Raw genomic sequence first — 13952 nt, 5'->3', positions numbered from 1 at the left:
TCGAGGAAGAAATTCGTGCGCGTCAAAAGATGGATTTCTTGCGCTTGGTGGGGGAGGTGCGGGACAAGCTGGTGGTGCGGACGGCCAAGGACGACGACCGCCGCGGGTTCACGTCGTCGCCACCCTGCTCCGCCGTGGCCGCCTCGCAGAACGTGTCCAATGCATTGGACCGAGTGCCCTGGTTCGCCGCTACCGCCATCTCTCGATTCATTCATGAGATTAAGCGTTCCCCCCCCCCCAAACGTAGGAACTGGGTGTGCCTGAACCTGGTGTCGCTGCTCGAACGATACCCGAGCGGGGTGACCATGGCCATCGTCCTCTCCGACTTGCAAAACCTCGTACGTTAGCACCGTGTGTGCCGTGTGCCGTGTGCCGTGCGTGTCGTGCCATGTATCGTGCGGTCAGTCGGTTGATTCGTGTGCCCTCTCTAGTGGGATGAAACGAGCATCGAGTGGCGCTACGGCATCTCCCGGCGTCTGGAGTCAATCGACAAGATCAAGGCCACCAAGAAGGTGGGCCTGACCGCCATCCTCGAGGCCAGCATCGCCGAGGCCAAGCAGACCCCCGGCACGCAGACCTGTACCTACACACCGCCTGCGCACCTCTCTGTCTTACATACGCTGACCAGCGCTGGTCGAAGCTGAGCTTCTCTTACTTCCGCCCACGCACGCACTGTGTATAGACATTCTGAAGCTGCAGGACGAGCACAGCAAGAGAAGATCGAGTGGTACCTGCACCAAAAGTTCTATCCACTCGTCGCCAAGGGCCTGTTCACCGAGGTATGCACGTCTTGAAATGTTTGCTTGGGTTGGTCGTGCGCACTATAGTGAATGATGTCAGCGTCTCCGCACTCTGTGATTCACTGTGTCTCGTGCGTTTTCTCATTTCGTTGCGTTTGGGGCCGAATGAAGCGAAGAACGCTCCGGTTGACTGGCTGCCAACTGGTCGTGCGAGACCTTCGCCTGCTGCCGACCGAATTTGCTGTCCTAGTTCTCACGGATAGCGACAGGTTCGTACAACGCAACCTACACGCCACGGACACAATACAAACTACATGTACGCTCACGTCGTCGTCGTCGTCGTCGTCATCAGGGCTTACATCCGCACCAAGTTCGTGGACTCGCTGCGCACGATCACTCTCGACAGGGACCCCAGGGCCACCGAGCCCATCGACCTCCAACGAGAGTACCACATCTTCGTCAAGGTCCTCTCTTCTCTTTCCATTTCTCTCTTTCTTTTCCTTTCTCTTTTCTCTTTTCTTCTCTGGCCTGTGCGTGTAGCGCTTAGTCTTGGTTCTGTTGTACATTCCTCGCGGGTTGCGCTGCGCAGGTGCATTCGATCTCGAGCCAAAAGGCGCAGGAGTTCATGCACCGAACAGAGACGCGGGTTGCGATCAAGGACAGCTCCCATGGCTCGCCCTTCACCACGTCTTCCTCCTCGACGACGTCGAACTTGAGCATGACCGCGACCGACGCCACATTCACCCTGTGGGACGATCAAACCAAACTGGCTACGCTGTTCAAGGAGGTGAGTGCGTGCGCCTGTGTGTTGTGTGCTGTGTGTCGTGTGTGTCGTGTGTTCTGACAGATTGTTTGCGCAGGGAGACTACCTGGCGATCTCCAACCCCAAGTTCCCACTGGCGGGCGCCTGGAAGGACAAGCGCACGCTCGAATACGGCCCTCAGACCATTGTCCACGTGTTGCCGATGGCACCATCGCAGGTACACACACACGCGTGTGTGGAGATCGTTAAAACGCACACGCACACGCCGCACGCACCGCACACAGGCACGTAGCTTGCAGTGAGATTGACTTTTCTTATTTTCCATTTCCCTGGCACAGGACCTTGTGAGTTCTTCCACGAGTCCTTACGCGCTGACCCCGACGCCCACGCAGTTCCGAGTCCCCAAAGACGAAAAGGTGAGAGCTCCAATTGACCCCACTAACGACTTGACTTCGTAAGCTCACCTGTGTGTGTTGTGTGTGTGTGACCGCCAGGGGAACCGCGACCTCAGACACTTTCCCGAGCCAGTCGCGTTTCAAGATCTACGGGCCAACATGGGTACCTCTCAACCTTCTAGAGTTGTAGTAGCCTCGACGTAGGCATGATGTGCACTCACGCGACCACTCACTGTCGGTGGGACACACGCGACAACAGTGAACGTTTCTCTGTTTGGCCGCATCATTCGAATGGGCAAGAACGCACCGTTCGTTCGACCCGGGCTGCCGTCCGTCGCGCGGTATCCTCTGGTGCTGCAGAGCGTCGAGACCAACGAAGAAGGTTCACACACACACACACACACACACACACACACACACACACACACACACACACATCCGACCCCACGTGTCGCTAACGCGTGGCAGCTGGCGGAGAGGAGGCCGCTGGGTACAGCCGCAGTGTAACCCTGTGGGACAATTTGGGTACTGCACGAGCCCCCTCGTGGGACCGCTTACTGCTAATGGGGCGCGCCACTAATAAGACTCACGGGTCGTGGGGCGGTGCGGGGTGCAAAAGGTATGGAAGGCAGCAGGTTTCGGCCGGGTCAGCTGCTGTTCATGGAGAACCTGAGCACGTCCTCGCTCAACGTCAACGGCAAGTTCAGCATCGTGGGCCACTCGGGCGTGGCCAAGCTGCACAACGGCACGAACCCTATAACAATCGCACCACCACTTCATTCAGAGCTTTGCATTGCTTTGACCGCTCGCTTACCTTTCAATACGTCAACGCAGTGAGCACGCTCCCGGGTTGGCTCATGTCGCCCGACCTCTACACCACGGTCTCGCTCGAGTACGCCACGCTTCCCCCCCCCCAATCATTCCCTGGGGAGCTCATTCACGAGTCTCCTTCCCTGCTCTGTGTGTGTCGTGCCTACATAGAGGCGGGGCGAAGCTGACCAACTTCATATGCCGGGCTACCATCGTCGGCTGGACCCCGTTCCTGTCGACCCACCTCGTCCTCTACACGGCTCGTACGTCACCTTCCGCTGCGGCCAGCCCGAGGAAGTCGTCGCTCACGCAGAGATCCCGTGGTGCGTGTACGTCGGCGTGTGCGGTGTGTGCGGTGTGTGCGGTGTGTGCGGTGCGTGTGCAGACTCGCGGTGTAAGCGTCAGGTGGTGCAGATTGAAGAGAAGGGCCAAGAGGGCAAGACCGAAATTCAGTGCGAGTTTTGTGGAGTGTCCTGCAAACCTGACGCAGGGTACCACAGGCCACACACACCACACACACACACACCACACACACATGACACACGACACACACCACTGACTGTGGCGGCGTGGACCAGCGTATGTCCGGCGGAACTGGCCTACGAGATCTACTGGAAGCTCGAGGACTCCACCGGCGAGCTCAAAGTGCTGGCCACGCCCCAGGTCAACCAGGTACGGTGTACTACCCGTACGGGGTGCGCCTTGGCTGTCCCTCGACTCACATTTAAGTCACGCACACGCCGCACACGCGCTATCGCACACACACGCCGCACACGCCGCACGCAGGCCATTATGCAGATGGCCCCGCAGGAGTTCGCCAAGATGCCATCGCAGCACCAGACGGCCAAGCTCAACTCCATCCTCGGCCAGGAGTTCGTCTTCAGCGTTCGCGGGTACGCGCACGCTCCACATCGCTTCCCCCGCTTCATGGCGTGTCGTGTGTGTCGCGTGCGTGTCGTGCCCGTGTGCGGCGTGTGGCGTGTCATGTGTGTTGCGTGCGTTGCGTGTGTGGCGTTGCGACTGAGAGAGGGGCGGGTGGTGGGGTTGTCCAGTTCAAGGAGGGTCCACGACGGCAGCTACGACGGATCGACCAGATCGCGCCGCCCAACGTCGTCGCGGAATCGCGCAAGCTGCTCCTCTCCTCAACCCACTAGCTCTCTTCTCTCTCTTCTCTCTCTCTCTTTTGAATATACCAACAACAGCTGTACGTGTACATTCCAAGCTACATCCATCCTTGGCTCGACTTCATCTCTTCATACTTCTTCATCTTCTTCTTCATCTTAACGATTTCGGTGAAGAGACGCAAGTAGAGCGAACAAGCTTTGGGTCGGGGAAGCTACAAAAGAAGAACAAAAGATGAACGGCAGAGGAAGAGGGAGAGGACGAGGTGGTTACGCCACGCGGGGCGGTCAGACCACGAGTAGCAACTCACGCGGCGCTGCGGTGAGCAATGCGAACAAGTTTGAGATGCTGGCTCGGCTTGGGCAGGCCGACGTAGCGGTGGCAGAGCAGCCACGACGAAGGCGAAGGGGCGAGCCGAGCAAACAACAACGAACCACCGCCGATGGCCGTGGTGCTGCTACTTCGACGCATCCTGTACAAGACGAGGCTACTCATACAACCGCAGCCGAAGATGAAAGCATGCTGGAGGGTCTGCACAGGCTCGACTCCTTCCTCCTCTCCCACATCTTTTCTCATCTCCACGACGGCCCTCAACTCGCTCGCCTGCGCCGCGTACGCCAATCCAGACCTTCATTCGATCAAAGTGAAATCCCAATTTTTCAGTAATAGTAGAAACATAAATTATGAGCAATAAATAATATTTATTACTCATAATTTATGTTTATTTAATAAATCATCTTTGATTATGCCTTTATAATTATTTTAAAAATTGTTCCAGGTCTGTGTGCGGTGGCGGGAGGTGATCGACGAGGACAAGCGGCTGTGGAAGGAGCTCCTGCTGCGGGAATTCAACTGGCGCAAGCAGGGCGGGCGAGGCAAGGGCAGCGCCAAGCGCCACAGAAAGATCCAGAACTACCAGCAGCACTACGTCCTGCTCCACCGCAACCGCATGGTGCCAACAACACCACACGCACGACACACGCACGACGCACGACGCACGACACACGACACACGACACACGACACACGACACACAACACACAACACACGCGCACGACACGCACGACACGCGCGCGCACGACACGACACGCACTAATCCTTCACCACCGTGTATGGCAGACGGCGGCCAGGGATGCGGGGTTGAAGAAACGCGCCCGGATGGAGAAGGTGGCGCGGATCCTTCGCGTGGTGCGTGCTGTCATGACTTTGGGAGGGGGGCACACGCGCGGTGTGTGTGTGCGTGCCAGGCTGCTCAACATCGCACACGCACACGCGCGCGTGCGTGCGATCTGGGGCGCAGGTGGTGCCGCAGGTGTACGACTGGCAGATGGGCGAGCACAGCGACCAGCGACACCCGTGGAAGATGTGCGCGCACCTCCCCGAATGGTACGGTGCCACGACACACGACACGACACGACACACAACTCACGACACACGACACGATACGACACGACACGACACGACACGACACGCACAGCGTCAAGTTGCACACGAACGAGAGGGTGTGGTGCGAGTGTCGGGCGTGCGGTGCGGTGGTGGGTATCAGCGATTGGGCGCAGTTCCAGGGCCACTACCCGCAGGTGCTCGACATCACCCTCCACTGCGAAGCGAACCGGGCGCGGGTACGCCACTTTGCCGGCTGCCTGCGGCTCGTGACCCGCCGCGAGGCCGACGGCTACGACCTCGAGAACGGCGCCTACGCCACCTACTCCGCCTTCCTTCTCGACCCCATCGGCGCCCTCGCCGACTGCTGACACCACCGTGTGCGGTGAGTGCGGTGTGTGCGTGCGGTGTGTGCGCACACGCGTGAAGTTGTAGTTGTAGTTGGTTGGTAGTTGTTGGTTTAGTTCACTAAATGTACATTACATCATCATCATCAAAACTTTGCGAGCCGCGCTGTGGCCTACTGGGCGGGGCCGGCGCTGATGCGCTGCAAGATCTCGGCCGAGACCTTGGCCTGCAGCGCGGGCGACTGGAGCATGGGGCCGCCGATGGGCAGCGGCTGCGGCGGCGCGGGGAGCACGCGAGGCGACAGCGTGCTGCCGAACTGAGGCGCGCTCGCCACCACAGCCGGCGGCAGGACACGGCTCGCGGCGCCGGCGCTGCTGGGCGGCAGCAGCGGCGAGAGCTGCGCGGCGGGCGACCCCCGCGCGCCCAGGCCGGGAAGCGGTTTCGATGCGAGGCCGGCGGGGAGGGCGGGGAGCGCGGGTGGCGCGGTCACGTCGTCGGCGGCCGAGTCGATCGCGGGCATCAGCTCGTGGGCGTTGGCGATCATGAACTGCGTCACCGCCGCCGCATTGCTTGCATTCATCACAAGTAATTGAGTGTGTGCCACAGTGTTGTGTGTGTGTCGTGTGTCGTGTCGTGTGTGTCGTGTGTCGTGTGTGTCGTGTTTTTACCTGCTGTTGGCCAGAACCTCAAAGGCGGATCTGTTGGAGCGGAAGAGGTTGGGCGAGAAGACGATGGCCAGGTTCATGGGTCGCATCTTGTTGAGGTCGCCGAGTTGGGAGACGTCGTAGAGGAAGTGCAGGAGATACCCCAGCAGACTGGAAAAAAAAAGCAGAAACCACATCGTTAGCGCACGACACGCACCGTGACCCACGACACGCGCGACACATGCAACACGCGCACGACACACGCGCGCGTGAGTGCGATGCGTACATCTTGTTCTCGGCAGGAAGCTGGGCGATGAGGGCCTTGATGTCGGACATGACGCAGCCGGCGGCGGCCATGAAGTCGCTGTAGAGGTCGAACGTCATCAGCGGCGGATTGAGCTCACGGAAGAACATCTTCATCAGCCCGCTCACCGCGTGCACGTCGATGTCTGTGTGTGCGCACACACGCACACGCACGACACGCACGACACGCAACCGTCAGCGCACTCGCACACACGGCACACACGGCACACACCGCGCACACAGAGGAGCGCGTACTGTCGGCAAAGGTGATGGTGCTGGGATCGCTCGCGCTCTCGAACTCCTGCTTGAGCGCGACGATGTCGATCTGCTCCCCCGACACGCGGAAGATGCCCTCCGCCTCCATGCCTGTCACGTTTGCGCCGCGTCAGCAACACACACGACACGACACGACACGCACGGCACACGCACGACACACGCACGACACGACACGCACGGCACACAGGAACGTTACCGTGTGCGCGGATGTGTTCGGCGCACTTTCGCACGAGGATCGGGATGCCGCCTGCGGCGTCGCCCTTCTCCTTGGCCAGCAGCTGCTGGAGCGAGATCCCAAAGTAGTTGCACATGCCCGACGCCGGCCCGCCGCTCGCCACCGCCGCCCTATACTTGCTCGCACCACCTTCAACCGCACACGCCGCACACGCGCACCGCACACGCCGCGTGAGAACACACCGCACGCACCGCGCGTGTCGTGTCGTGTGTCGTGTGCCGTGTCGTACCCTTGTCGATGAGGAGGCGGACCCAGGAGTCGATCTCGGCTTCGTCTTCGTGGAGGAGCAGGTACTCGCCCTTGGCGCTGCTCGAGATGACGAGGGCCGACCGGCCCTTGAGCTTCCCGTCCAGCTTCTTCACCGTACACTTCTCCAGCTCGAGCGACCCCGTCGCCTCCTTCAGCCCCGCCTCCGTCTGCGCGACGCACCGCACGCACCGCGCGTGTCGTGTGGTGAGCCGTGCGTGTCGTGTCATGTGTGGTGTGTGTTGCGTGTCGTACCTCTTGCACGGCCTTGTACCAGTAGAGGTGCGAGTTGCGCAGCACGAACCAACGCTTGCGCCCCTTCTTCTCCATCCATCCGTTCTTGTCATTCTGCGTCGCGGTGCGTGTCGTGTCGTGGTGCGTGTCGTGTCGTGGCGCGTGTCGTGTCGTGTCGTTGTGTGTGTTGTGTGTCGTATGAGCGGCTGCGCGAAAGAAAGAAGAGCGAAGAGCGAAAGGTACCTCGGGGAGAATGTCTGGCCGCGCCGAGTATGGCGACCCCTCCTCGCACACCGAGGTCGCCCTGGTGGTGGTGGTGCAACAAAAGTCAGCGAACTCGTGTGTGCGGTTGTGCGCGTGCGGCGCGTGTGCGCGTGTGTGGTCGGGCGCGTGCAGTGTGTGCGGTGCGTGCGGTCGTGCGCGTGCGGTGAGTGCGGGGCGTACCGGTCCTTTCCAGGGTTGGCGCCGGCGAGGACCAGGGCCACCACCCAGTCCTCCATCTCCGTCAGCGACGACGCCTGCAGCAGGTACTCGCTCTCCCGCGCCGTCGCCGAATAAATCGCAAACACAAAGTACCCTGCCCAGCCCCACCCACCCCACATCCGCGCGTGTCACTCACCCGCGTGTGCGGTCGCGCGTGTGTCGTGTGTGCGCACACGCAGTACGTGTGCGATGGCGTGTGTGCGGTGATGTGTGTACCGTTTCCGATCTCGCCGATCTGGGCCACCGAGGCGTCCTTGGCCAGAATCGAGCCGTTGGGCTTCTCGCCCTTCTGGTGCTGCCGGGGCTGGTCGTACCAGGCGAACTCGCCGGCGGTCAGCACGAACCACCGCCGCTTGCCCTTCTTCTCGAGCCAGCCGCTCTTCTCGGCCACCATGAAGCCCTCCATGCCACCGCCGCCGCCGCTGCCGCTGCCGCCGCTCGACGCGGGGCGGCTCACGAAGACCCCGTCGGAGAGCTGGATGCCGGAGACGGGCCGGCGCACGACGGGGTCGGTCGACGACGGCGCGGCCATGACCGACCGACGGCTGGACGACGCCGCGCGGCTCGGCATGTCCCCCGTCGCCCCCGCATTCACCATCGCCACCGCCTGGACCAGTGTTGGGTTTAAGGTGGCAATTAGTGTTGGGTGTGGTGGTTGGTGTGGGTTTAAGGTGGCGGCTGAGGTGGGGGTACCCAGTCGCTGCATTCGGTCTCGGAGGTGGCGGTGAGGGTGTACTCTCGCTTGGACTTGTCCTTGGCGCCCGCGCCCGCGCCCGCGCCGCCGCCCTCCTTGCCGGCGGCCGCGCCGCTCTCCGAGGCGACGATGTGGAGCGAGTACTTGCCGTTGGCGGGCGGGAGGATCGAGACCTTGCAGGTGTCGAGCAGCAGGTAGCCGTTGGCCTCGGCGTCGTCGTCCTTCTGCATCTTGTTGAACCACAGCAGCTTCCCGTTCTTGATCACAAAGTACCGCTTCTGGCCCTTCTTCTCCAGCCAACCGTTCTTGACGGTCTGCGCGTAGAATCAAAAAGAAAATCAAAGAATTGATATTAATAATAAAAAGAGTAAAGAGAAATAGAAAATATAATATAATATAATATGTCAAGAATGCTTGGTGGAGGGTGGTGTAAAAATGGATTTAAAATAAAAGAAAATAAATTAAAGGTGGTATACCGTTTGGTTGAAGTTGAGTCGTTCGATGGCGCGGCTGATGGCCTCCATCCACTCATCGCATTCGAGTTGGGTGGCCCCGAACAGTGTGTAGGCCTTGCCCACCTACTCCCCCGCCGCCACAAATGTTAGCTGACACACTCGCGACCTCTCGCAAAGCGCGCGCACGCACACACGCAGGACACGCGCATGACACGCACGAAAACAGCATGACACGCACGATAAATGCGACACACGCAACACGACACGACACGCAACAAATGCATACCTTGGGCTGCAATACAAACGAGTAGCCCTTTGTTCCTCGCTTGAGTGTTATGTCCTTGAGCGGCAGGCTGCCCTTCGCTTTCTGCGAGGAGAGGGGAGGGCGTGCAAAGTGTTAGGTACCTACCAGGCTGTGGCATGTCGCGTCGTGTGTGCTGTGTGTATGTGCGTGCGTACGTGCGTGTGTCGTGTGTGTCGTGTGTGTCGTGTGTGTCGTGTGTGTCGTGTGTGTCGTGTGTGTCGTGTGTGTCGTGTGTGTCGTGTGTGTCGTGTGTGTCGTGTGTGTCGTGTGTGTCGTGTGTGTCGTGTGTGTCGTGTGTGTCGTGTGTGTCGTGTGTGTCGTGTGTGTCGTGTTGTGACGTAAAGTGCGTGGTTGGGGGAAAGCGAGTGGATGGAGATTGGGGTGGAGGAGGAATGAAGATTATGATGAGGGGCGGTACCTTTTCTGCGCCGGTTTTGGAGAGGAACCACATCAAACTGTCGACCTTCAACACGAAGAGGCGCTCCTGGCCCTTCTTGATGAGAACGCCTCGCTTCCCCTCCTACGTCCATACACGGTCAACGCATCACACAGATAAAGACACATGATTGAGTTTATATCTGTCTTTATCTGTCTCGACAGATCAAGCTCTCTTTTAGAGACATGTACAGAGAAGAGAGAGAGAGATGAAGAACATATTGGCCAACACAAGATATAAAAACAAAGTATATATCTGTGCAAATAGAAATATATGGCAGTGCCACAGTGTAGGCCGGTACCATTATAATCTGGATCTTCTTCTTCGGCTTTGTTTCGGCCATAGTGGGGACCAAACACACCAAACAAACAAACAAAAACAAACAAACAAACAATGAAATGAAATGAACCAACTACAGACCGGCCGGCCCAAGAGAAGAGAGGTGCGAGAGCGAAAACCGTCTCTCACCCTTCAGCGCACTCCTGTCTGACAACAGACGGTCTCGTTTATGGAAACTCAGAGCCACGGATCCAAAAATGTTCAAAACGACCGGAACGAAATGAAAATCAAAACAGATTTTGAATTATTCGAATTGTTGTTCGAATAAAAGAATAAAAAGATAAAGATAAAGATCGAGTAGCGCGAGATTTGATTGATGGAAAGCCAAGACGTAGCGAGAGGAGGGAGGAGGGGGAGGAGGCCGTACGAGGGGCTGATCACCGGAACGGCCGAGGGCCTCGTTGTCGGTGGCCTGCTGGATGGAGGCGCGGATGTGCTCGACCCACTGGTTCATGCTCTCATCGGTCGTGGCGGTGAGTTCGTAGTAGTTCATGTCGCGTAGATTGCTCACGATGAAGGTGTGCGACTTCTTCTCGCTCACCGACACCGCATAGCCCTTCAGCTCCAGGCAGCCCTTCACCGAGCTATGCTGGAACGTCACCGCCTAGGCACCCACCAACCCCATTATATATCGATTCTTAATTGAACCAAAATTGAGTGGAAATCAAGAATGCTTGAATTGAATGAGCAAACAGCTCGCAGCATATGATTCGGGTGCGCCATCGTGGCCATTACATTACATTAAATTGATTTAATTTTGAACTTAAATTGAAACGCGACGAACCTTTTGTTCTTTGGCAAACCAATAGAGCGAATTGGCCTGGAGGATGAACCATCGCTTCTTGCCCTTCTTTTTGAGCCAGCCCTGGTGCACCTGCGTCGAGCCAGATGGACCGCCAACAGCGATCGTAGTTCGCCTCATCTGTCTGTGCCAATCTATTCTATCTGCCCAACTGTGAGCCAATCACCATCAACCGTGCAGGGATGGATGAAGCTCACCAGACAATCAACGATGTGTCGAGGCCCCTGAAGGAAAGCTCGTGTTGAAGCCCGTCGTGTTGTGTTTGCCGTCTGGCTCGTTCGGGTATGTTCCGCTAATGTAATTACATGGGGCACAAATTAAAATTTTATTTTCCTGGTGGGTACGATTGGGCTGTGGCCAACCCACCATTTTTCTGACGTGCAAGATCCCAAGGTGGCTGCCAGGCGGACAAGAAGGTGGAAGTCCCCACCAGGTGCAGACGAGAAAGGAAAGGGTGATGATTGCAACAATATATTATTGATCTTGTCCCTGGACTCTGAAGTCTAGTGCGTCATGTGCTGGCTTCAGCTGCGGCCTCGTCGTCGGTGTTGTCCCCTTCGTCGAACTTGACGCCGAACCACTGCTCGAAGACGCCGATGGCGCGCCTGCCCTCTTCGCCGGCGCCGCCCTCCTCTTCGAGCTTCTTCTGCGTCCAGTAGGCGCTCTCCCGCGATGGCACCAGCCCCACCTTCTTCGCCTTCTCCGGTGCCCATCGCCTCATCTTGTCTGCCAGCCGCAACCGCCACCGCCACCGCAGCCACCACATTGGAATACAGTGAGCACAGAGTAGTGAAGATGTGGAGCGATCGTGACGTCAGCCAGAGCGTGAAGGCACCGAATGCAGCGCAGTGCAGTGTGAGAGGCGAAGGTACCGGCGAACTCCTCGACCGTGGACACGCCCATGCTCGTGTAGACCACCCACCGCACCGCCAAGGCGCCCGTCAGACAGAGCGCCGTCCCTGTTGGCAAGACATAAAAATAAATAATAAATAATAATGTAAAATAATGTAAAGTGTGATAAATAATAAACCAAATGATAAATAAATGAGATAAAATAAAAATAAAAGGGTGGGCTGGTGCAGTGCCTGCGGCGAAGGCCTTGATTGCGAACACGGCTGAGGATGGCGTAATCTTGACTGGGGTGTGGGGTAGCGGCGGCGGTGCGGCCTTGGCGGCCGCAGCACCGGCCTTGGTAGTGGTCTTGGCGGCGCTGGGCTTTGGTGGGCGTTGGCCGATGACCAGCGCAGCAGCCGCCCCGCAGACGGCACCGAACGCCAACATGCCGCCGGCGTACGCGAAAATCGTGGATTTGCTGAAGGGCGAGTCGACTCGCTGCCAATAGTCCGGGATCTCTGCCTCCCCAGACGTCGTCGTGGTGGTGCTGGCCGACATCGTGGGCGTTGTCACCTCCTCATCCGTCCTCTCCATTGCTGTGCTGTATCTTCTGTTTTTTATTTTATTGATTTTTATTTTATTTATTTCAACACTTGATTTTCTACGAATATCTATTTCTTGGATATTTGGATAATTGTTTAGAGCAGATGGAAGAACTGGGCACAGCCACGGCGGCCCCGACCTTCTCGTACGCCGCGCTGCAGGCCGAGCTGTCGCTCCAAGGCTCCTCGGCCCAGGCTGACCAGCCCAGCACCAGCACCGACGCCGGTCTGCACTTGCAGGTGCTCTCATTCCCCCCCCCCAACACCCCCAATGGCCTCACTCCCCCTGCGGCCGGGGCCACAGGACTTCTTTGCACATCTGTGCACGCATGGCTTTGCTCGGCTGAGGTACGCTGATGCGCCTGACGCTGTGCTCTGCTGACGAAACAATGGTGGTAACAACATTGGCTAATTCAATGTGTGCCTGGAGGCTCGGCGCGGACGAGGTGCGGTGCCTGGTGGAGATGTACGGGCAGGCGCGCGAGTTCTTCGGCCTGCCGGAGTACTTCAAGGACAGCGTGTGTCCCTACCGGCCGTCGCTCGAGATCGGTTACTCCCACGTGCGGCACCTGGCCAAGGAGTTCTTCGCCGTACGCACGCATGGAACACACACGACACACACGACACACACGACACGGCACACGACACGCGACACACGCGGCTGCTCTCTGATTCGTTGTTTGTGCGTTAGGTGCGCCTCACGGCAGACGGCCAGTCAATTGAGACCAACGGGGCCGAGCTCATACCCGACGAGTACCAAAGTAGCGTACCCCGCTGACCATCTAATTGTGCGACAACTTGAGAGCTCTAATTAAGAGGGAAGAAACCCGCCCACACGACACACAGCACTCGCGGTCGAGAGCTTCAAGCTGATGGACGGGCTCGCGAAGGACTGCCTCAAATACATCGCCACGGTACACACACACACACACACACACACACACACACACACACACACACACACACACCGTTGCTTCCTTTGCGCCTGCCGTGTCTGCGCGCTCCGCGAGACCTCTGTACAGTGACCCCATGCAGGGGCTGAAGGTGGACCCGGCGAAGCTGACCTCCCTGGCCGAAGACTTCCCGCTGGCCGACCGGTCAGCCCACTCCGTGTCCTTCCTGCACGTGTTCAAGTACTCGAGTACCGAGGCGGGCCATGTGGCCATGCCCTGCCCGCCGCACACCGACAGCGGGCTCGTCACCGTCATCCCGTGCGCACAGGCCCCTGGCCTCGAAATCCTCGTACAGTCCCACACCTTTGTGTGTCGTGTCGTTGGTCGTGTCGTTGGTCGACAGTGTCGTGTCGTGTCGTGTCGTGTCGTGTCGTGTCGTGTCGTGTCGTGTCGTGTCGTGGCGTGACGTGGCGTGGCGTGGCGTGGCGTGGCGCGCCGTGTCGTGCCGTGTCGTGCGCTGTGTTGTGTGCCTGACTTGGCCTGGGCGGCGGTGTGGACTTAGGATTGGGAGACGACGCGATGGCGCAGCGTCGAGGAGGAGGGCGCCAGCTA

The 13952-nt window shown here is 58.7% G+C and overlaps 5 protein-coding genes across 5 annotated transcripts; 3 read left to right on the top strand and 2 right to left on the bottom strand.

The window, feature by feature from the left end:
* Nucleotides 1-29: 29 nt before the first annotated feature.
* Nucleotides 30-3862, top strand: ACA1_365050 (uncharacterized protein; the record flags this gene model as incomplete). Its single annotated transcript, XM_004335922.1, has 18 exons — nt 30-181; nt 248-338; nt 432-579; nt 694-779; nt 912-1009; nt 1093-1204; nt 1330-1527; nt 1601-1720; nt 1842-1919; nt 1998-2061; nt 2158-2280; nt 2367-2423; nt 2733-2790; nt 2880-2971; nt 3094-3199; nt 3287-3380; nt 3495-3593; nt 3761-3862. The coding sequence occupies 18 exons, from the start codon at nt 30-32 to the stop codon at nt 3860-3862; spliced, it is 1878 nt and encodes a 625-aa protein (XP_004335970.1).
* Nucleotides 3863-4349: 487 nt separating this feature from the next.
* On the top strand, nt 4350-5583 carry ACA1_365040 (uncharacterized protein; the record flags this gene model as incomplete). The annotated part of the gene is made up of 6 exons (XM_004335921.1): nt 4350-4442; nt 4630-4782; nt 4949-5017; nt 5130-5215; nt 5307-5331; nt 5410-5583. The coding sequence occupies 6 exons, from the start codon at nt 4350-4352 to the stop codon at nt 5581-5583; spliced, it is 600 nt and encodes a 199-aa protein (XP_004335969.1).
* A 149-nt stretch (nt 5584-5732) lies between these two features.
* ACA1_365030 (PH domain containing protein) lies at nt 5733-11131 on the bottom strand (the record flags this gene model as incomplete). Its single annotated transcript, XM_004335920.1, has 17 exons — nt 5733-6107; nt 6246-6375; nt 6491-6653; nt 6763-6873; nt 6980-7147; nt 7248-7434; nt 7520-7612; nt 7742-7802; nt 7943-8075; nt 8198-8588; nt 8675-8989; nt 9152-9253; nt 9417-9497; nt 9853-9954; nt 10577-10813; nt 10994-11083; nt 11111-11131. The coding sequence occupies 17 exons, from the start codon at nt 11129-11131 to the stop codon at nt 5733-5735; spliced, it is 2760 nt and encodes a 919-aa protein (XP_004335968.1).
* Nucleotides 11132-11522: 391 nt separating this feature from the next.
* ACA1_365020 (uncharacterized protein) lies at nt 11523-12439 on the bottom strand (the record flags this gene model as incomplete). The annotated part of the gene is made up of 3 exons (XM_004335919.1): nt 11523-11737; nt 11884-11970; nt 12196-12439. 3 exons carry the CDS (start codon nt 12437-12439, stop codon nt 11523-11525), a joined length of 546 nt encoding a protein of 181 aa, XP_004335967.1.
* Nucleotides 12440-12552: 113 nt separating this feature from the next.
* Nucleotides 12553-13806, top strand: ACA1_365010 (uncharacterized protein; the record flags this gene model as incomplete). Its single annotated transcript, XM_004335918.1, has 6 exons — nt 12553-12687; nt 12752-12795; nt 12878-13037; nt 13139-13208; nt 13294-13361; nt 13483-13806. The coding sequence occupies 6 exons, from the start codon at nt 12553-12555 to the stop codon at nt 13804-13806; spliced, it is 801 nt and encodes a 266-aa protein (XP_004335966.1).
* Nucleotides 13807-13952: the final 146 nt, after the last annotated feature.

This window comes from Acanthamoeba castellanii, assembly GCF_000313135.1.
Source record: "Acanthamoeba castellanii str. Neff unplaced genomic scaffold scf7180000084641, whole genome shotgun sequence".
NCBI lineage: Eukaryota > Discosea > Longamoebia > Acanthamoebidae > Acanthamoeba > Acanthamoeba castellanii.
The sequence above is the reverse complement of the archived record's forward strand: the minus strand, read 5'-3'. Positions and strand labels throughout refer to the sequence as shown.